Source organism: Penicillium argentinense (genome assembly GCF_028826775.1).
Source record: "Penicillium argentinense strain IBT 30761 chromosome Unknown utg000004l_segment0_segment0, whole genome shotgun sequence".
Lineage (NCBI taxonomy): Eukaryota > Fungi > Ascomycota > Eurotiomycetes > Eurotiales > Aspergillaceae > Penicillium > Penicillium argentinense.
The window spans coordinates 3163451-3184639 of record NW_026622663.1 but is presented as its reverse complement, the minus strand read 5'-3'; the positions used below and the strand labels follow the sequence as shown (position 1 = coordinate 3184639).

Below are 21189 nucleotides of genomic sequence, written 5' to 3'. Positions count from 1 at the left end.
TATGTAGGAAACCTCAGATTCTCTCGGTCAACAATCTGGCATCCAAAGTGCCGATCAATCCCATGGCAAGTATGCTGAGAGATCTGGAATTTTTCATCCTGTATAACGAACCTTGCGATAGCAAATTCAAGATATAAAATAAATAGACTCAAACAAGCATCTAAGTAGTATAAAATAACGTTTAGATAACATTGGAGCAAAATCACCTGTCGTGTCGATCCGCAAAGACCGCCGCCCCACCGGAGGATGGTACCTTTTTCCGAGCTCACACTGCAGCTCCCGCACTTCACCTTCTGCCCGACTTCCTTCACGTCGCATACCTCATTCCACACCATGGCCGACGATTACAAACCTCCCGCTCTCCCGGCCCCCTTTACCAACACCCGCCCGGCGCCCGAACTGCTCACCCAAGGCGCCGAGGCCCATCTCTACAAAACCGTCTCGCTCGACCCCTCCATCCCAGCCGCCCTCAAGATCCGCCCCTTCAAGCCCTACCGACACCCAATTCTCGACCGTCGACTCACTCGGCAACGCATTATCCAGGAGGCACGCTGTCTCGCGAAATTGGTCCGCGAAGGTGTCAGTGTTCCCGGCGTTCTCGCGCTCGATTGGGAGGGGCAGGGCGGCGATGAAGGCGGGTGGGGAGGAGCCTGGCTGATGATGGAGTGGATTGATGGCCCGGTGGTGCGCGTGGTGCTGGAGAAGTGGGAGGCGTGGATGAAGAAGAATGCCTCCTCGCTTGATTCGGCCCAGCTGCAGCACGAAGAAGCTCGCGTCAAGGATCTCTTGAGGCGCATTGGGAAAACCCTTGGTGCGCTGCACAAGGCCGGCGTGGTACACGGCGACTTGACCACAAGTAACCTGATGCTGCGCACTCCGCCGCAAGTGTCAGACTGCGGTCCCACTGGCGTGTCCATGGAAGGCGAAATCGTGCTCATTGATTTCGGGCTCGCGTCGCAGAGCATGCAGGATGAGGACCGGGCCGTCGATCTGTACGTGTTGGAGCGGGCGATTGGCAGTACACACCCACGGTCGGAGCCCTTGATGGAGGAAATGGTGCATGGATACCGAGAGAGTCATCGGGGCGCTACTTCTACGCTCAAGAGGCTCGAAGATGTGCGGATGAGAGGCCGCAAGCGGAGCATGATTGGATAGATTGCTGCGGTCATGTCTATGCACAAAAGTTGTCTGTCCCAGTAGCCGATGCTGTCGCATTCGCTATCTTCCCCCACATGGATAGATTTGATCCTGATCGGATCTGGACTCTCAAAAGAAAAAGAAAAAACGCCACGCTGAATTATGAAATGAATGTTTGACGACCACACATCACATCACCACCTTGTTCCCGGAAGCTCTCTTCATGTCCGGTCTTTGACGCATGTGCCGACGTCCGCCAGGGCAAAATACCCCTTGTTCTCGACTACCCCGCGATCCTTCACCACGGCCGTGTACTTCACCACCCATTGCGGCTCGACGTCTCCCTGGATCCCATCGTCGGCTTCGGGTGCCGAAGCCAGGATCTTAGCACCCTTCTCGCCGGGGCCCAGAAGCTCCCGAGTGGTTCCAACGGGGAGAATATCATTGCAGTCGTTATGTGTGAGGAGCTGGATCTGCTCCTGCTTGGCATAGAGGATTAAGGACTTGGGCACGACACAGCAGTCCTTGAGGTTGATCTGGTCGACCGAGGGCTTCACCTTGGTGTAAGGCAGGAATCGGGCCAACCGCTCGCTGCCGAATTCCGCGACACCTAGCTGGGCAATCATGCCATGCTCGTGGAGCGATTCCAGCACCCGCCATGTCTGAACCATACTGTCGAAGTCATCGGGCTCGCCCGTGCAGGCTTCGGTATCTTCGTCCTCGCTGTCGTCGTCCGCATCGAAGAGAATGCCGGGGAACGACACGATGAGCAGATCGATCGATTTAACATGTAGCTCCTTCAATACCAAATCAATCGCCTCCCTGGTGTGCGCGCATCGCCTCGATGCAGGAATTCCCGGTAGATAGAACAGTTTCACAGTAATATCGTATTGATCCCGCTCCTCCGCCAGTCCAGGCTGTGAGAAGTCGATCGCAGGAATGTGGAGAGAGCCCTCATGGTCCTCCGTCCATGCGCGGTACTCCTGTCCGGCCTTTGATCCATTACTCGAGCCATCCGCGTGCCCGTTGGAGTGTCCGTTCGTCTGGGACTCCGCGCCGTTGGACCCGATCTGCTGCGATGCGAGGAAATTCGACCGGAGGGCGTTGATCAGCTCGATATTCGATTTTTGCGTAAGAGGCTGGCGAAGGACAGATGGCCGCCCGCCCTGCATGAGGTTGCTGTCGGGGTTCGCATTAGTTTCTTCGTCCTTGCCTTCGCTCTCGGACGTTGGATCGCATTTGCGCGGTGCCACTTACGAGGTGGAGAGGATCAACTTCATGATGGCGGTGATCAGTGGGGATGGACAGGCGCTGGATGAGGCTGCGCAAAGTCCTGGAAATTTCTACCAAGGGAACATGGAAGGGAGAGGTGAAACGAGTCTGGAATTGGAACCCCGCGATGGCCGACCCCTCCGGCTTTCCTGACAAATCCACCGCTTCCTGCGATTTCGATCTACGACCCCATCGGGCCCCGTCTACGTCTAATCATCGTCCACGGTCGGGTCCCAGTCTGTCGGACTGTACTCCCCAGTGTCCAGCGACTTCATATCCTCCGCCGACAGCTCAAAATCAAACACCTCCGTGTTTTCCCGGATCCGCTGCGGCGTCACAGACTTGGGCAGCGGCAGGAGACCCTATTCAAGAATCAGTTTCTACTTCATCCTTCTTCGCCTGTCGCTTCTCATCAACTGTTTTAGGGAAGTCACTTACCATCTGCAAACTCCACCGAATCATCACCTGCGCGGGGGTCTTGTTATATTTCTTCCCAATACTCTGCAGCACGGGTTCATCAAGACGCTCCCCATGCGCAAGAGGCGAGTAAGCCTCCACGACAATATTCCGCTTTTGAAGCCATGCAATGATATCGGAGTGATCCAGCCAAGGGTGCAACTCATACTGGCCAACGGAGATCTCGCCGCCACCTCCGCTCTGGATATACTCCTCCAGCTCTTCGAGGTGGTGGATACCGTAGTTGGAGACACCGATGGATCTCACCTTACCGGCCTTCTGAGCTTCGACGAGTGCCTTCCATGAGCCTAGTCGAGCCTCTTTTCCACCGTACGGTGCGTGGATGAGGATCCTGTGTTGGGGCAGTCAGTAATGCTTAGTGTGAGGTCATCATGTAGACCCGGCCTTACAGGTCGAAGTACTCCTGTCCAGCCTCACGTAGGCTAGAGTCAATGGCCTTTTTAGACTGCTGGTAGCCCATTGAGCCCGGGGGGATCTTGGTCGTTAGGAATATCTCGGATCGGTTGAGTCCGGAGTTCTGAATTGCGCGACCGCAGCCTTTCTCGTTGCGATACATGATTGCCGAGTCGACCTATAGATCAATTAGAGATGCAGCAGTGTAGGTTGGATTTTCGACTGTCTTACATGGCGGAATCCCACTTTGAGTGCCTCTGCGGCTGCCTTTTCGGTGGAGGATGGGCTGCTGTTGTCTGTCAAACGAGCTCAGAGGCAGAGAACAGGAAACATCACGTACATCATGTACACCTGTCAACGTAGAAATGGTCAGTCCAACTCTTGTTCGAAAAAGTGTCTGGTATATGGAGCAATTGAGAAAAGATCCAGATAGCATCTATCCTGTCGTCTCGTGTAAGGTGCTCGTGGGTGATTGTGCTTACTCCATATCCAATAGCCGGAATGTCGTAGCCCGATAGCAGGCGGTGCTTAGATTGAAGTGTCAACTTGGACGCCATATTGTAGGATATCAAAGCGAGAGAGCGACTGCACTGAGTGGTATGGAACAAGATGTTGAGGAGACGAGGACGTTGGCGACGAAAAGGTCTCCGAAGCGATGAGATCATATGAAGTGGGGGCGCGGCGTGGGGTGCTTGCAGAAACGAGAAATGCAAAGCAGACTGCTTATCGGTGATATGTGTACAATGAGGTACAATCAGCTGTTGAGGAAGGCAAGGAACGTCAATGACAATGGAATCTGATGTGAAGATAATTATATGCAGGGGCTCATATTCTGACATCGGATGAAGATCTCGCGGGATCGGATCATACCTCAAAACAGGTATGCAGTCGCCATTCGATTCATCGCTTTGATCGACTACTGTAGTAATTCTATGTCGAACCAAAATTAGACCATATCAAAATGGCTTCAGAAACATTTATTAGAACCCATGCACGTTCTATGCATCCGGTGTCCCCTCTCTATTGTGTACAGTACATAAGCAGCGCCTCTTCTAGCTTTCTCGGCAAGATCTAGATCTTCCTCTGCTGCTCTCGCTGCTGCTCAGCCTCGGCCTCCTCTCTCGCCTTTCGCTCGGCCTCACGTTGCAGCTGATCAGGACGGCGAATGGCGATATCCTTGGGGCGGAAGTCGCTGAACAGCTGCTTAAGAACGTTCTCGATCAGCCAGCAGCCACCATAGTCAAAGATCATCAGCACGGTCAGAGTGATCTTGAACTCGTTGCTAAAGGGAACCAGGCGCAGCTTCTCGTTGAGCTCGGGCACGAACTCGGTCGCGCAGGAGAAGGCAACGCCGGAAGCGGCAACAAGACCCCAGTACATGGCCTTGTTCTCGCGAATGGACTCACGGAACGGACGACCTTGGTAGTTGATTGAGAATGTGGAGATTTGCTGGATCAGCTGGAGCAGGTAGATCGCACTGTTGAGCAGGGAAGGCTCGAATTCACCCTCAAGATCGACGTTGTCATCTCTCCTATTGCAATTGTTAGCTCGTTTCCAACACGCTCCTGGAGGTTTCGGGAACATACGGTTCAATCTTATAGACGTAGTTCGAGAGGTAGATCAGGGTGACAATGTGGATGGCAAACTGTCCCAGGACGGATCCAATGATGTAGACATTGAAGATGTTGGGCTGCGGGCGCTCCTTGGAAAGTCCCTCGACGGACTTGGGTGGCGGTTAGCAGACGTAGGCAGGTTAACATAAGCGATCAGGGTGACGAACCTTAGCGCGAGAGATAGACAGGAAGCAGACACTCATCAGCATACCGCTGATGGTAACCTGGCCGTCACCAAACTTGATACCATCCAGGTAGATAACACTCAAACTGTAGGCGCTAATCAAGCAGTTCAGGGCAAGGATCTTGTACATCTGGATGGTAGCAACCAGGGTGCAACGGCCCTGGCGGAGAATGTTCGGAATAGCAACCACGTTAGCCAGTTTACTCGTAAACGGCGCGGCGACTGAAGCATCTCCCAGCTTGATGGTAGGGGGTTCGCTGTCATCCAACTCCTGCTCCAACATCGACGAGGTCAGCTTATCAGCAAGGCCGGCAGCAGCCTGCTGAGCCTGCTGCTGTCTCTGCTGTTGAGGAGTCATGTTCTGCTGCAGGGCCTGTGCACCAGGCGAGGTGATAGTCGGGATGTCCTCGGCCGGCTTGTTGGCAGCAGCGGCAGCAACGACAGCACCCTTCTTCTGTGCCTCTCTTTCGATGGCTTTCTGGTAGTGCGGGTTGCTAGGGCCAGCGGGGTACAGGTGTGCAATTTGGACAGGAACGGGGGGAGAAGGCTGGTTGAAGCGTTGCATCATGGAAACCTGCTTCTCATACAGCTCCTTCATCTTGGTTGTGCGGTAGTGCTCAGCAATCTTAGTAAGATCCTCTTGAGAGCCGTTGAGAAGAGCAACACCGACGTGAGCCTGCTTGAGAGCACCAACGTCGTTGGTACCATCACCGCACATCAGAGTGGTGTAACCAGCATCCTTGAGACCGAGGAGAATGTCTTCTTTCTGCTTGGGGGACACACGAGCATAAACCCAGGTGTGACGCAGAAGGTCGGGGAGAGCCTTCTGGCCCTTGAACTTGGCCAACGCATAACCGGTGATACAGATATCCTTGGTCTTGATAATCTCTGGGTCCAGGGGTTGCGTGGGGTCGACATCGGTGTTCAGCTTGTCGTCAATGGTGCGCCAGACAAGACGGGTTCCAGAGGTATCATTTTCCGGAGCGTCAAGAATGACGACCTCGCGGTCCACAATTTCAACCTGGCGAGCGACGTGGCAGGCGGTCAACGGGTTGTCACCAGTGATCATAACAACACGGTGGCTGCTTTCGTTCAGCATGCGGACGGCCTTGATGGCATCATCCTTTAAGGGGCACTGCAGAACGAGGAAACCAGCGAAGATCAATTCAGATTCAATATCCTCGCGAGCGAAGTTGTTCACGCGGTTCTGAGAGAGCTCGGACTCGGTAGAGAGGTACTTGTAGGCAAGAGCCAGAACACGGGCACCGTTGCGAGTGAAGTGCTTGAAGGTCTCCTCATAATGAGGAGGAGCGTTGACGAGCATCTTTCGGATAGTTTCAGGGGCACCCTTGACACCGACGAAGGTAGCCTTGGACTTCTTCGACGTCTTCTTGTCGTTGGTAGTAATGGTAGCGATGGTGCTCTGGCGCTTAAGTGCAGAAGAGAATTGGAATCTTCTCTTGATCTGCACAGACTCAACAGGGCGAGATGCGACAACGGGTGCGGTTCCCTTAGACATGAGAGTATCGTTCTTGCCCAAGGTCCAGCCGAGCCAAGAGAGAGTAGCCTTCTCCATGGGGTCACCAACAACCTCGCCCTCGTCCAGTTTCACAAGGGCGTGGGCACTAGCAAGCACAAGGGTCGTGTCAGCCCCGACGGTTGAGGGCTTCGAAAGATCCGTGTGGGCACCATCAGCTTCGACCTTAGCACCAGCCTGGCCCAGGGTAAGTCCAGCAATGCCATCGACAACAAGGTCCTCTCCAGTAAGGGTACCGGTCTTATCGAAGCAAGCGACATCAACACGTCCGGCGAAGGGAATACGAAAAGGCTCAGTGCAGAAAATGGCGAACTTGCTCAGGGCAGCGAGACTGGTGTTAACAGCCAGACTCAGTTCCATGGGAAGTTCAGGAGGAACGACGCTTGTGACGATGAGAACACAGTCCAGAAGAAGCTTCGATCTCTTGCGGTCCTTTTGGACACCCTCTTGCCAGACGTACCAAGAGGCCGCAAGCGCGAAGATAAGCAGGAACAGGATGAACAGCAAGGCCTCCACGTTGTTGGCGGATACACGCTCGGTGGAATAGATCATAGTACGGACAAGGCTTCCCTGGCTAGTCTCGAAACCGGTCTTGACGACGACACCCAGAGCACCGTTGTCAGGAGGCATAGTAACACCATTGGCAATGTTCTTGAGGGTCTCCTCCCCGTTGGTGTTAGGGTGGGTGACCTGCAGAACCTTGGTTCCGCCGTGCACAAACGAGTTCTTATCCAATCCATCGGGCTCAATCAAGTCCTCTCCAGGTCGGAGTTGAACGGAGTCCTTCAGAAGCGGGGTACTTTCACCAGAAAGCATAGCCTCGTTGACAATGACACTACCTTCAATCAAGAGAATATCGCAAGCAACGCCGCCATCTTCCTTGGTGCGGTTCACGGACATCAGATCGCCGGGAAGAAGCTGATCGCTAGTGATTTCCAGCCACTTGCTCTCACGGTACACCCACACATCGTATGGCTTGATGCTCATTCCACGGAACTCGTTCAGGGTCCGCTGGCGTTGCCACACAACAGTGCTTTCAAAAGCAACGAGCATGAACAGCGTGAACAGCGAATAGTACCAGTATTCATCCAACATCCACAATCCGACACAAAACACTTGGAACACGAAAAACGGCGCAACCGCATGCTCCTGGAAAAGTTCAATAAATCCAGGAACGGGGATATCGAAGGTATTATCGCCATAGTGGTAGTGCACACGGTCGATCTCGGCCTTGGTGGTCAGACCCTTGCTCTGCTGGAAGTATTGGAGGGCGGGCTTGGGCTCGGCGTCAAGGACGTAGGAAAGGGGCGCAAAGGAACGGCGTTCGGTGTAGTACAGGAAACGACGCTTCTGGAACAGGAACGAGAGCGTCTTCTTCCCACCGGAGTTATCGTGGATCAAAGTGCAGATCTCGGCGGAACCGGCGTTGGTAACGGGAATGACCTTGATGAGGCGGGCGGTATCGATAGACTTGGCATTGGTAGTGGTGAACAGAGTGTTGAGATTGATATTCCATTTGGTCATCAGCCACAGCAGCGACTGGGCCGTGATGATGGACCCCGCCCAAACGAAGGTCCACTCCTGGCCTTGGATGTAGGTATCATACCGCTCAGGAGAGAGGTAGAAAGCGAAGAAAACCGGCCAAATGATCAGGAAGGGCCAGACGTAGGTGTGTAATTGCAGAGGGAGAGGGTTATGCAGGGACGCATATTCGATCTGGGGGTCATCTGCGAGTTTTGCCCTGTGAACTTGTTAGTCGGAGGTGTCCATTGGGTTTCCATCGGGGAAACCGGGGATGGGAATGGGGATCTCACATTGTGGCAATCGGATGACCGCGTTTGGGGTCGGATAAAGGACAGATTAAAGACGCATAAAGAGATCGCTCGAAATAGAACCTTCCAAAAGGGAATGCCTATCAGAAGAAGCCACCTTCGATATAAAATTGGTTCCAGAGAGTTCGCCCCGGCGCGCTAGTCGCTTATGTAAGAGGTGGACCCTGCGCGCCATCAATAGATTGCCTGAGGCATAAACTATACACCTTGTGACTGGTTAACTAACTAGCTCTGTCTTGCATTTGTTGCCCTCTGCGAGAGGCCTGCGGCGGGTTCAATGAAATTAAATAGTCTTCTTGGACAATTATCGAGTGCAATTGTCTCTTGAAATAAATCGAAGTACATGGCAAATGCGAATCGTTGTCCCAATCTCCGCGGATACCTCTACCAAACCACACTATCAGCAGCGCCATTTTGTGTACAGTAATAATGCAACTCATCTCCTCCGATGTGGCTCCCCTGAGACTCGCAGTAGTACAACAAGTCTTTTTCGTTCTTGAGTGTACAATCGGGGCATTGATCCCATTGATTGCTGCCGGTGTTTCGGTTTTTATAAGCATCGCATGCCTTCTCAGTAGCAGCTTTGTTGTAGACTTCCTGTAAAGTCGTTGAGGTCAATTTTTTTTCTGGATAGAATTGAGATATCATCAGTATGCACTTACTACTCCTTCACCAGGGGTATCGATACAGACACCTTGTGTATGAAGGTCTGCCAGGGCACTATATGGGATTAATCCTCGGTTTGAACACGGCATTTAGGAGGAAGTCTTACCCGGCAGCGAAGGCCGCGATAACGAGTGAGACTGAGAATGTCTTCATGGTGTTGTAGCAGAAAGTAAAAATTGATGTGATTATAGATTAGGAGGCGGCATCTATTACGTTTAAATGATCGGGGAGCAAGAAATGAACGACGTTAGCCGAATAGGAAAGGAGAAGGCACCTACTACTACATCACCTCAAGCCATATGGTAGAAAATTCCAGTCATCCATACAAACATACTTCTTGAGGATGAGACAACCAAGACAAAAACTCCGAGATATCCCCAAAGAGACGACGATCTGTGATCTTCGATTCTTGGGCTGCAGAAAGGGCGTTTCATGATTCTTCCTGTCATCCTGCAGGGTACCGTATAGTGGGTCATGTTTCACTATAATACATACACAAGGGCAGATCTTCAAAGATTCACCTAGGAATTTCAACATTTAGACTCGGTACTGGCCACGTGAAAATTCAAATCTATTAGGGGGTTCCCGAGAGTCAGGCATCGTCATTCAGGCATTGTCACCCCGACTGTCAGCAGACGAAGCATTATGCAACGTGGCTTAAGCTTTCTGATTTTGATAGCTTCCAGGAGTTTACATACTTATCAGAAGAAAAAGGCATAAAAGGAAAGTAGAGAGATCGAAATGTAATTGTCCCCTTTACTTGACTATGAATTAGATTTCCGCCCCCAAGTCTTGGTGTCACAGCCCGTGCCTATCGGAGCCGAGCTGCGCCCCGCAGCCGTTGAGGCCCTGACTATGGACAAGACACCATTAATATGATGAAGGATTTCTGTCGCCTGATAGATACTTTAAGAGCCAATGATTTGACACATTATACCCAGGTCCCATGATCTACATTATGATCAGCCTTCACGACCCTGGGCAAAAGTCAAATTGATTACCCTATCGCAACACATCTCCACCATTACTCGACACTTGATCTTCAACATACGTAGATTCACGGCTTTTTTTCGGAGTTATGAAAGTGAGACAAGCGGGTTCCTCCCATCGTCGTGTAAGATTCTACAGCCATTGCTGATCCATTCCGGTAGGATGGTTCCGTGTGAAAAGTACGTGCCGTTTGGCGACATACATGTCTCTCCGAAGAAGACCTGGTGAATGGATCAGCTTTTCGATGGAGTCTAAATAGTTCCAATTTCCGTCCTTCATTCCAGTATCAACATTCCTTCGCGGTTCTCTCTCTATTCCGTTTACTGTATATCTGGCGATCAAACATTATGAAGTCACCCTACATTCTGTTCACTTCGCTTTGCGCCAATATCGCGTTCGTCGGTGCATTGCCTGCCGACAAGGCCGTGCTTCTCCTGAATGATGGCTCTGCCAGAACCATCGACAAGAAAGATCTCAGTGCCAACCTACCTGGCGTGTCTCTCTCGCCACCTACCAACTCGCTTCCGCAAGTCTTGGAAACTGGGAGCATCGACTCTCTTCCCACAAGACATTTGAGCAAGCGCTCTGGTGCTCAATTTATCATTCCCCTTCCTGATGAGCAATTTCTCGGCTGGGACATCCCAATGTCTACTATCGTCCATGCCAACGAGGCTGATGCTACTGTCGCTATGGCACAAGGCCAATTCATCGCGAACAGTATCTCTGTCGGCACCTCATTTACGGCTACAGTCGAGAAGTTCCTACAAATCGGCACCACCATCAACTACCAGTGGACTGAGACGGCCACTCTCACCGGCACGGTCACAATGACGATCCCCAAAAACAAATGGGGCGCCATTATCAGCAATCCCTTGACCTATCGCAAGAGCGGTTACGTTTTCAGTGGACAACCTGGCAATGGGCAGTATGAACATTTCCAGGCAGATTCTTTCACACAGGATACATACTCCTATGGACAGAATTCCCTGTCTTGGGTTAAGGGCGTGGTTACAACTTGTCTGGGAGATTCTTATCCTTTGAAGCGTTGCCTCGGGGAGGGTGAAATGGAATAGGCTCATGAGTGGGATCTTTGTACATTTGTGGTCTGGTGGAAGCGAGTTATTGTGAAAATCGAGGGTGTTTTACATCTCATTCATTTCGGTTCCTGTCCCAGTAACAATTGAGTAATTTAACCATCCCCTTTCAGTGGTGGAGTGTTCGAGGCTAGACTAGCCATCGCCCTATATTTGACCATCAGTCAACACTCTGGGTCAGTCGACATGGAAAATTGGTTTCACTTATGCCGCCGGGTACCGAGTTCCTTGGATCTCGACACCCTCAGCCAACTCCCTAATCTCTTGAACTTCCTGGTCGCTCAATTGCAGAAGTGCAGAAGCTGCATTCTCCTCCATTCTAACCGCCGACTTTGTGCCTGGAATTGGGAAAATCCCTGGCGCTTTTGCTAGAAGCCATGCGAGAGCCACCTGTGCTGGGGTATTTCCATGTTCCTCAGCCACCTGCTCCAACTTCGCTACCAGCCTCAAAATTTCTGAGAAGTTCTCCTCTGCGTATTTTGGGTACATTCGTCGCAGGTCGCGCTCGGGTAGATCGGTATGGGATTGGAACAGACCGGTGAGAATACCGTGTCCGATTGGGCTGAAGGCGACAACGGCGACACCAAGCTCATGACAGGCCTTGAGTAGATTATACGTTGGCGATTCGATGTCCAGCGTGAAAAGGCGGTATTCTACCTGAACGGCGTTAATAGGGTGGACGCCATGTGCCCGACGTAGTGAAGATTCGGTGACATCTGACAGTCCAAGATAGCGGATTTTTCCTTGACTTAATCAAGATACCACAATGTTAGTTTCTCCTGCTTTGCGATCGGAGGATCGGGGGGATCAAATGCGCTTTTTTAATTCCACCATTGCTTGAATTGTCTTTTCAATGGGCGTCACCCCATCCACTCGGTGACAATAATAAAGATCAACGGTGTCGATACCTAGTCTTTGTAGGCCCCTGTCACAGGCGGCTTGGACATACTCGGGGTCAGATCGGCAAGTGTGCATGCCATTAAGCTGTCGTTGGAGACCAAACTTGGTGGCCAGGAAGATATCGTCGCGCTAGCCTGATCGTTTGAACCACTTCCCGACAAGGTCCTCACTATCCCCATAGATGTCGGCCAGGTCCCACAAATGTAACCCGGTGGCATTTGCGTGGTCAAGGAGGCTCAGTCGTGAATCGAGATCACCGGGTGGTCCGTAGAATCCACTCATGCTGCCAAAGCCGAGGCCGATGGAGGAGACATGGGGGCCATTACGACGCAAAGCTCGTAATGGAAGAGACATGTCAAAAGCTTGGAGCTTGGGAGATGCTGAAAAGAATGAAGCGGTTAATTGTTCGAGTTAGCTCCTTCCTATGGGTACTGCTATACACATGGGCGGGTGTTGACTGCACTTTGCCTATTCGGCTTCCCGACAATGTGGATCGATGGCTCCGCCACCGCTTTGGGGCCTGACTTGAATTGAATTTCAAGTTGCAGATTAACTACTGTATTGCAGTAACTTATGATTCGGTCGTGTCGTTAATCTTCCATGGTACCCTACCCTAAGTTAGCCCCGGTTGCTGCATGGCCGTGGTCGCAAAGTGAGGACTTGGCAGACCGTTTGTTGGCAGACCGTTTGTATAAAAGTGGGTCCCAACGACGAAAAACTCTGTTTCAGGTTGATAGTTCCACAAATCGTTCGCTTTCCAACAGCCCTGCCGGGCTAGCTCAATCGGTAGAGCGTGAGACTCTTAATCTCAAGGCTGCGGGTTCGACCCCCGCGTTCGGCTATTCCTATAAAAACCTCGAGATTTCTTTTTTTGCATCTTGATCTTTTGCCGTCATCACCACAGACGGCAACGGTCACCTTGACTTCATCTTGAAATTTTGATAGCTGGATAATATTGACCCAGTAATGGAGATTTTTTGTCCGCGCTGACGGGGGCCTTCCACCGACACTACATCGTGATTGTCAAGCAAACTATGAAGTGGTATGCCATCACCGCACCGTTTGGGAGATATATATCGTGGGCCTTGAGGTTGTTGAGATGAGGGATAGGATCTAGGAGGAGCGATGTGTGCATGCCAGCAATTGAGTGATATTAAGGATTGAAGATGTCTAAAGTAACCCCTGAATGGAAGCGTGTTTTACACGCTTCCCAATTGTCCGCGTTACCATATAAGGCTTAGTGCGTCTCAGGGGGGATGGCAAGATAGCCATCAGAGCCTCAGCGGCATTGAAGACTGCTGAAACTCAACAGAGGTCACACGTTCTTATCGATATGAGTGCAATTGAAAAATATCCCTGATGAGACATTACATTTAGACATAGACACAATATTTACCCTAGCTTGAATATCATTGTCAAGATGAACTAGTAGCCAATGGAACTCAAAAAGATGGCATTTCAATAGAAATTGCTGTTGCCACCTGTGACGGATACTCAATTTCCACCATCTGCCGCCCTACCAGAGGCATTCTTTCCCTCGTCAAGCTTCTTCACCAGCTCATTTAGCATCGCAATCTGCTCCCTGAGTTGTCTAATCTCCATGGTTGTATCATTCAACTTGATATCAGGCGTTGACTGTTGGACCTCCTCCTTCCAGGCGTCATCAAGATCGAAGTCGACATCCTCAGCCACGAATTCCCACTCCTGTCGGTTGTCCTCGTCATCCTCACCGTGGCGACGGTTCCACTGCACACTGTCTGCCTGACGGGACTCTAGCCAAGCAGTCAATACAAGCAGAGGCGAGTAGATGATGCCCATCACGACATCGTTCAGTTTGGCATATTGTGCTCGCGACATCCACCATTCGAATGGGACAACCAGACATAGTATTTCTATCAGATTGAATGCTAATTCATGGTTAGCTCAAGCTCCTGTACACCGAGGGAAATGACTCACGTGGAATGAACACATTCTCGTCTGGAGCTCGGACGAACTGCATGGTCTTCTGAGCAAAGATAGCCATATACTCATCCGTGGCATTGCTCGAGATATCCTCGTATGCACTGTTGTAGAGTGCAATCAGAATGTTGAGAAGTACTGTATATCATCAGTCAGCTATTCAAACAATAAAGAGCGAGCCAATGAACATACCTATCATGATTATAAAATTGAAGATATAGTAGAGAATAATGCCAAAGGGGAAGGCAAAGTCCTGGAAAATCTCAAACTCAGGACTCTGCATAACACTGTTTGCCATGCCTTGGATGATGGGCCGTGTAAGGGAAACCGGTATATCGGAGTCCACCTGAGCCATTCCAATAAAAGCCTGGAAGAAGCCTGCGAGCACCACAAAAAGAAGAGCAAAGAAGATCAGACTTTCCTTCATCATGACCCGCAATACAACGAACATGGCTCCAAAAAAGCGGAAAGAGTCCAGATAGAGCATCATTCGCATCCAGAACATTGGGCCAGAGAAAGCCAAAAAGTTGTAGCTGAGTTTGTTGAAAAGCTGTCGCTCGGCATCGTGTTGAGAAGGTGAATGAGCCAGGGCGACAACACGAAGGATGAACGATATCGTGAGCAAGGCATAAAGTGTCGAATTGAAGGCATTCCAGAACTCAAGGTAGTTCCAACCAACCTTCCAGAATTTCACAACCTCATCGCAGATGAAAGCGAGTGTCATGCCGTAGAGAATGCACTCAGCGACATCGAGGTCACCTGTAGGGTTGACAGAGTTGATCACAGCGGTATAAAGCGCAAGGTAGAGCAGCGAGAACAGTATTTGGCAAACATTCTGATAGAGTGGGGTTCTCATCCGATCAGGATGGAAATGAGCCCAGTAGTTGGTCTCACCCTTGTCGTGATACTCCACAAAGTTTGTAGGATTACCCTCTTCTTGGCAGATCCAGCCACGCCAGAGGTACTGTATGCATTTTTGGTAGCCCGCAGAACTAATGATTCTGAGTGCGTGGAGATCCACCGAGCGTTCGATAACGTTGGCAGGATCGGTCTCCACGCCTTCAACGTAGATCGAGTACCGCTTGAGCAGGATATGCTTCAGCAAGTAGTCCTGATTGGGTTCAGATTCAATGCTGCATGAACTGATCAGCCATTCTGTTTAGTAAAGCAGGGCCTGCGAGGATTTCATACATGCGCTTGGAGATGACTTCACAAGCCACAGCACGAACTTCATGCAGATCAGCATCCCAAAGCTCGATCGAGGACTGGATCTGGAACCATCGCAGGCAGACAAGCAAGCAATACACAACACAAGCTTGATATTCCTCGCCGCCAGCATTCTTGGCTGTCTTCACAACATCGTCGGTGATGATGCGACTGTTTGGGTCAGTTAGGAGGCCCTCCTCCACATCGCAACAAACCACTTGTTCAATTTGGTACTTCAGGCGCAAAGCAACCTTGGCGATCTCCTTAGACGACTCCGAAGGCTGCGCCTCATCGGTAGCATACGCAGGGAGAACTGACGGATGGTTAGCTGGTGTAACACAGCGGGAGTTTATCATGACGTACGCCGACGGCGCTCTACCTGCATCCGATGATGCGTTCTGCCGCGATCAAGCCTGAGCAGGTCTTTCCAATGGCCCATGTTGCGAGTCGAATATCTGGAGGAAAATAATGAGCGGAGAGGGGTCCGGATAGGGGTTTGAATGGTCGAAGGGGAAAGCGCGGTGAACCTAGGAAGATCGGAGCCGGGATGATCGGCGGATAAGACCCAAGCGCGCTTCCCCGCCACCGTTCAGCTCCTGCACGTTTCGCGTTTACGAAGTCTACTGGCAATTCTCAACAACACATTGCGGTGTGGCAGTGCAGACATAAATCTCCTACATGCCACGGTGCTGCGATGTTCTGGGCAACAGGGAGGAATCTTGAGATACGATTAGATTGGCTCTTGGAACATCACTGGCATTGAACGTCTTGGTTGCATCACAACATATATACATCAGAACTTGCCTCCCGCGCAGACTGCGCTCTATTGAAAGAGGTCAGACGAGCACGAAGACTTGGCCATATGGCATGCACGCAGCACCTGGTTCGGGCGTGGATACTAGTTTGCCCCAGGCCCGAGGTGCAGGTGAATGCACTTGGTGGAAAAGGCAATTCCGACTGCAATCGTGCCCAGAAGCACATAGAGCCATCAGACCTTTTTCATTGATCGCGTAAATGTGCATGATTTTTCTCTATCCATTTTTGCCCAACCCCCCGCTTCGCTTGCGATTTGCGTATGTCGTCAAAAATCGATGTACGCTGGGTGCTCCGTGGTTCGTATTGGTGGTTCATCCATTACTCGTCATCGCCGCTCTCGGAGTCCTCGTCTCCGCTGACCTCCTGGTTCTCACGCTCGCGCTTCTCCATGAGTTCAGCGAGAACAGCATCATCGTGCTCAGTGACAGCCTTGGGGGCCATCTTGACGGTGCAGTTACCGCCGGCCGCCTTAATGTTCGCCTCGATCTTCTGAATAGCGACCTCCAGCATCTGAACACCCATAGTCTTATCCAGGCACTGGCTGGTCAGGACGTAGAGGGGAGGGGCCACAAGCTTGACCTTGATCTGGTTCTCGGGGGTGTTGTCGGCCTCGGCGGTGCGCAGGGCGGTCTTGACAGCGTCGATTCCATCGTATCCGAAGCAGGTAACCTCGATATCGGCACGGACCTTAGTGGGGTGGGGAGTGAGCTTCTTGCTGATGTAAATTTGAAGTTCCTTCTTCACAGCCTCGCTGTGGAACTCGGTGTCATTCCAAACTTCAGGGTTGCTGGAAAATTTCCGTTAGCCGTCATCCCCACGCAAGATGTATCGCCTCCAGCGGCCGAATGATGTCTGAGAACATACGTGATAGAGAGCTTGAAGGCATCGTGAGAGTGGCCGTATTTGCGGTTCAAGGGCCAGGCGATTTGCTGGTAGAGGGTCTCGAGAGGGGTCTGGGTCGCCTCAGCGACGTGGCGCATGATCGAGTGCACCGCCTTGCTCTTGTTGTACCGCTCCTCACACTTAATAACATCCTCGGGGGAGACACGTCGCTTGGACAGATCGATGTAGCCTTTACACAATCATGAGTCAGCTGATGGCCTCTGTACGACCGGGGGCATGAGCCTTCCTTACCCTTCTCCTTGTCGACACGAAGCACAATGACAACCTCGTTGCGTCCAATACGGATGAGCTTCTGGATACTGCGGATACGTCGTCGCGAAAGTTCAGAGAGCAGGATCATGCCGTCAATGTTGTCGTATTCGAGCAGCTTCACGTATGCACCCATCTCGGCGATCTACAGTATACCCACAGCCGTAAGCTCAATATGTCCCTATAAGACCAAAATATGCATTGAGATAACACATACCTGCTTGACATTGACCATGACATAGCTATCCACCTCAGGATATTTCTCCTCGTAGAATCGGCAATTTGTCAACGACATTTTGGCGGGGTTGCGCGCTTTTTTTCGGCTAGAAAGACCGGGGGAAAACGTGGACTAGCGAGTCGGCAGTCCAAGAGCGATTGAAGGCAGGAACCTGAGCAGTCGGATCCAAGCGAATCGAAGGGGGGTGACGGGGTCGGAAGTGAGGGTCTTGAGGCGGAAGCACAATCGACTCGCAATTCGCTTTGTGCAAAGCGGCGGCCCAAAACCCACATTGGATGCACGTGACTGGACTGATAACTGGCACGTGACTCACCGCCGGAGCTGCGCTGGGCTCATTTGGGACGGCGCGAGGGCGTCACACAGGCGAATCAAACGATCAGACGCCAGCACTCCGCACGTTGACACTGCGGCGATGACTGATGGATTGCTCGATGCCGGCGCCGCGACTTGGGCTGTCTCCGACTCTCCAAGGGGAATGATACATGACGGCCCCGCTTGTCTCTAGCGGCCACCGCCCTTGCTACTAGTTGGCTAGTCGGGAAAAGGCAACGTTTTCCTCCTAAGCTCTTTTTACCTGTTTTCTTCCCATCGGTCTTTTAAGCTGTCAATGGAGAGCACGGGTGCTCCTAACATGCTGAATCTGTCTTGAGACGGAAATCTCCCACTTCAAGTTACTAGCACTATGTCCGAATCGAGCCCACTCCTCCGGCACGAGTCGGATGCGCGTCGCACTCTGCAAGAACGGATTGTTGACGTCTTTCGCCCGCATAGCAGCTCAAGGTCCTCGCCGACAGGCTTCGAGCCCAGAGGGGATGGACCGCTTGGCACGCAGGGACTCGGAATCACCAGCGAATCGGACGTGCGAACTCGCCTCTTGGAATCGTATGATAGTTCGGACCCCGTCTGTGGTGAACGACGCTGCAGCCACGGCACCTTCTCCCCGCGCCCAGAGGCATCCGAACGAAGTCCATACTTGGGAACTGCGGGCGGTCGATATCCCTACGGGGGCTTTGGAGATGTCGGTGCACCGTCAGGCGGCGATGATCCTGCAAGGTCTCGTCCAGAATCGGAGTATACTTCACAGATGAAGTCGTCTGTTTCCGCCCTGTCCATGAATGATCATAAGAAATTGTACGCCATCTGCCCACGACACCGTATTCCAGCGTTTCCTGTAGCCCGGGTCCAGTCGAACAAGAGACAACTAACGAAGGTCCCTGCAGTTATATTTCATATTATATTCCTTTCTTCAACTGGATTAGACAGTACCAATGGTCCTTCTTTCGAGGTGACTTGATAGCCGCGATCACCATCTCTTCGATCTATATCCCAATGGCCCTATCTCTGGCGTCCAATCTTGCCCATGCACCACCCGTCAACGGTCTTTATTCTTTCGTGATCCATCCTTTCGTCTATGCAATCCTGGGAAGCTGCCCTCTGTTAGTGATTGGCCCTGAGGCGGCTGGCTCGCTTCTCACGGGCGCCATTGTGAAAGCCAGCGTCTTAAGCAAAGACGCCGATGATAATAGCATGGAGAATGCTATTGTGGTCGGAATTAGTACGGCGATGAGTGGTACCATGATTCTGGTGGCCGGACTGACCCGGCTGGGATTTCTCGACAATGTTCTCAGCCGGCCCTTCCTACGGGGATTTATCACCGCTATTGGTTTCGTGATCTTCGTCGACCAGCTGATCCCAGAGTTGGGACTTGCGGAAATCGCAAAGGACATGGGATTCAGCCATGGAACCACAGTGGGCAAGCTTTCGTTTATCGCACGCTTTGGTAAAGAGTGTCACCCGCTCACGGCTACCGTGTCGCTAGTTAGCTTTTCCATCATTATGGTTTTCCGGTATATCCAATGTCGTCCTTGTCTGCTTTCACATAACTGACGTTTCTCAAGGACTCTGAAAAAGTGGATGATGCCGCGCTTCCCCCAAGTCATCTACTTCCCGGATCGTTTCCTGGTCGTTGTTCTGTCAGCGATTCTCGCCTGGAAGTTGGACTGGGAATCTAAGGGTCTCGAACTTCTCGGTCAAACCGAAAGCCCCGGCCAGCTTTTCGAATTCCACTGGCCGTTCCGGTTTGAGCACATGAAGCACATCCGCACAGCGATGAGCAAATCTTTTATCATCACTCTTCTGGGCTTCTTCGAGTCATCAGTAGCAGCAAAGGGTCTGGGCGATGGCCAACCTGATGGCATCCAAGGCATGCACATGAGTGCTAACCGAGAAATGGTGGCCTTGGGCGTTGCCAATTTCATCGGTGGCTGTTTCATGTCGCTGCCAGCGTTTGGTGGTTATGGTCGAAGCAAAGTCAATGTTCAAACGGGAGCACGCTCTCCGATGAGTAGCATTTTCGTCAGCATTATCACCCTCGTGGCCACTCTCGTGCTTCTACCCTACCTCTACTACCTTCCGGTGAGTGACCTTTGCAATGCCATTCTCAGAACAATGCTAATCTGGTCCTAACAGAAAGCGGTCCTTTGCTCGATGATCTCGGTCGTGGCCTTTTCTCTCGTAGAAGAATGCCCACACGATCTAGGCTTCTTCTTCCGCCTCCGAGGATGGACTGAGCTTATCTTGATGCTTCTCATTTTCGTTGCGACCATCTTCTACTCCCTGGAACTGGGAATGGCCCTCGGAATTGGTCTTTCCGTCATAATCCTCATCCGCCATGCCACCCAGCCTCGTATTCAAATTCTGGGCAAAGTCCCTGGACCTGCAGTCCGATTCGAAAACGCCGAATTGCATCCTGAAAACGTAGAGCTGATCGAAGGCGCTTTGATCGTCAAGATCCCCGAGCCTCTCACATTCGCCAACACGGGCGATCTCAAGAATCGTCTTCGTCGTCTGGAACTGTATGGCTCCAGCCGGACACACCCTTCCCTGCCTCGCATGCGCTCGCCGGAACACAACAAGAATATCATCTTCGACGTCCACGGCGTGACCAGCATCGACGGCTCTGGAACTCAGGTTCTCTATGAGATCGTGCAGTCATACACGGAAAAGGGCGTTCGCGTTTTCTTCAGTCGAGTGCCTAACTCCAGCGTGTTCCGCATGTTTGAACGGAGCGGTATCGTTGAGCAGTGCGGTGGACTTTCGCATTTCGTGCCCCATGTTGATGAGGCGCTCCGCCTCGCGGAGACAGAAGAGCATACCGAAGTTATGTGAAGCTCCATGTCCAGCATTTACGGCCAATATGTTATACAGATCGGGTTGATGATTTGACTGTGACCGCTGTTGTGTAAAAAAAAAGTCAAGTTGTTATTTCCGTTGCTATTTAAGCCTGTTATTGAGCGAGAAAATTTGTTCTTCTTTCGAAAGCAATGATAAATCACTTTCTCAGATGATTCTCATCGATGCCCTCACTTTTTAACTCAGTGTTATAAACGAAATGGTTTCTTGTGGCGCCCTTAGCCCTTGACTTTGATGGAGTCCATGTGCATCTTCCTTTCACGCCGGCATGGCCAACTTGTCGATGTTTTAAGCGATTCGTCATCACCATGGGGTCGATGAGATTCGGCGGCATTTGCATATATTCGTGCCGCGTTGGTCAAGTTTCCGAGTAGCCTATATTTTCGGCGGCGTGCTGCGATTTGCCTTGATGGCTTTAATAGCCGGTGGCTTGTTGAGAAGCGTCCACATGTACCGAAGGCGTTCGGCCATTCTTCCATGGATTGCATGGGGTAGCCGATAGTATTCCAATTCGGTATACCAGCAAGAAGG

At 51.6% G+C, this 21189-nt stretch overlaps 11 protein-coding genes across 11 annotated transcripts; 3 read left to right on the top strand and 8 right to left on the bottom strand.

The window, feature by feature from the left end:
* Window positions 1–333: 333 nt before the first annotated feature.
* bud32 (serine/threonine protein kinase BUD32) lies at window positions 334–1155 on the top strand (the record flags this gene model as incomplete). The annotated part of the gene is made up of 1 exon (XM_056616610.1): window positions 334–1155. The coding sequence occupies one exon, from the start codon at window positions 334–336 to the stop codon at window positions 1153–1155; it is 822 nt and encodes a 273-aa protein (XP_056476967.1).
* A 203-nt stretch (window positions 1156–1358) lies between these two features.
* Window positions 1359–2417, bottom strand: N7532_004115 (putative gamma-cysteine synthetase regulatory subunit; the record flags this gene model as incomplete). Its single annotated transcript, XM_056616609.1, has 2 exons — window positions 1359–2355; window positions 2395–2417. The coding sequence occupies 2 exons, from the start codon at window positions 2415–2417 to the stop codon at window positions 1359–1361; spliced, it is 1020 nt and encodes a 339-aa protein (XP_056476966.1).
* Window positions 2418–2618: 201 nt separating this feature from the next.
* N7532_004114 (aldo/keto reductase family protein) lies at window positions 2619–3836 on the bottom strand (the record flags this gene model as incomplete). The annotated part of the gene is made up of 6 exons (XM_056616608.1): window positions 2619–2771; window positions 2848–3217; window positions 3276–3457; window positions 3511–3568; window positions 3620–3630; window positions 3762–3836. The coding sequence occupies 6 exons, from the start codon at window positions 3834–3836 to the stop codon at window positions 2619–2621; spliced, it is 849 nt and encodes a 282-aa protein (XP_056476965.1).
* A 514-nt stretch (window positions 3837–4350) lies between these two features.
* N7532_004113 (ion-transporting P-type ATPase SPF1) lies at window positions 4351–8137 on the bottom strand (the record flags this gene model as incomplete). The annotated part of the gene is made up of 3 exons (XM_056616607.1): window positions 4351–4810; window positions 4866–5002; window positions 5060–8137. The coding sequence occupies 3 exons, from the start codon at window positions 8135–8137 to the stop codon at window positions 4351–4353; spliced, it is 3675 nt and encodes a 1224-aa protein (XP_056476964.1).
* Window positions 8138–8829: 692 nt separating this feature from the next.
* On the bottom strand, window positions 8830–9264 carry N7532_004112 (uncharacterized protein; the record flags this gene model as incomplete). Its single annotated transcript, XM_056616606.1, has 3 exons — window positions 8830–9042; window positions 9108–9165; window positions 9218–9264. The coding sequence occupies 3 exons, from the start codon at window positions 9262–9264 to the stop codon at window positions 8830–8832; spliced, it is 318 nt and encodes a 105-aa protein (XP_056476963.1).
* A 1184-nt stretch (window positions 9265–10448) lies between these two features.
* On the top strand, window positions 10449–11174 carry N7532_004111 (uncharacterized protein; the record flags this gene model as incomplete). Its single annotated transcript, XM_056616605.1, has 1 exon — window positions 10449–11174. One exon carries the CDS (start codon window positions 10449–10451, stop codon window positions 11172–11174), a length of 726 nt encoding a protein of 241 aa, XP_056476962.1.
* A 225-nt stretch (window positions 11175–11399) lies between these two features.
* N7532_004110 (aldo/keto reductase) lies at window positions 11400–12175 on the bottom strand (the record flags this gene model as incomplete). Its single annotated transcript, XM_056616604.1, has 2 exons — window positions 11400–11911; window positions 12145–12175. The coding sequence occupies 2 exons, from the start codon at window positions 12173–12175 to the stop codon at window positions 11400–11402; spliced, it is 543 nt and encodes a 180-aa protein (XP_056476961.1).
* Window positions 12176–12224: 49 nt separating this feature from the next.
* On the bottom strand, window positions 12225–12449 carry N7532_004109 (uncharacterized protein; the record flags this gene model as incomplete). Its single annotated transcript, XM_056616603.1, has 1 exon — window positions 12225–12449. The coding sequence occupies one exon, from the start codon at window positions 12447–12449 to the stop codon at window positions 12225–12227; it is 225 nt and encodes a 74-aa protein (XP_056476960.1).
* A 1140-nt stretch (window positions 12450–13589) lies between these two features.
* Window positions 13590–15699, bottom strand: yvc1 (putative potassium ion channel Yvc1; the record flags this gene model as incomplete). The annotated part of the gene is made up of 5 exons (XM_056616602.1): window positions 13590–14002; window positions 14052–14192; window positions 14247–15187; window positions 15246–15573; window positions 15624–15699. The coding sequence occupies 5 exons, from the start codon at window positions 15697–15699 to the stop codon at window positions 13590–13592; spliced, it is 1899 nt and encodes a 632-aa protein (XP_056476959.1).
* A 695-nt stretch (window positions 15700–16394) lies between these two features.
* N7532_004107 (translation initiation factor eIF2 subunit alpha) lies at window positions 16395–17523 on the bottom strand (the record flags this gene model as incomplete). Its single annotated transcript, XM_056616601.1, has 4 exons — window positions 16395–16863; window positions 16941–17148; window positions 17211–17373; window positions 17446–17523. The coding sequence occupies 4 exons, from the start codon at window positions 17521–17523 to the stop codon at window positions 16395–16397; spliced, it is 918 nt and encodes a 305-aa protein (XP_056476958.1).
* Window positions 17524–18148: 625 nt separating this feature from the next.
* Window positions 18149–20634, top strand: N7532_004106 (SulP family inorganic anion transporter; the record flags this gene model as incomplete). The annotated part of the gene is made up of 4 exons (XM_056616600.1): window positions 18149–18597; window positions 18687–19313; window positions 19365–19881; window positions 19936–20634. The coding sequence occupies 4 exons, from the start codon at window positions 18149–18151 to the stop codon at window positions 20632–20634; spliced, it is 2292 nt and encodes a 763-aa protein (XP_056476957.1).
* Between the last annotated feature and the right edge of the window lie 555 nt (window positions 20635–21189).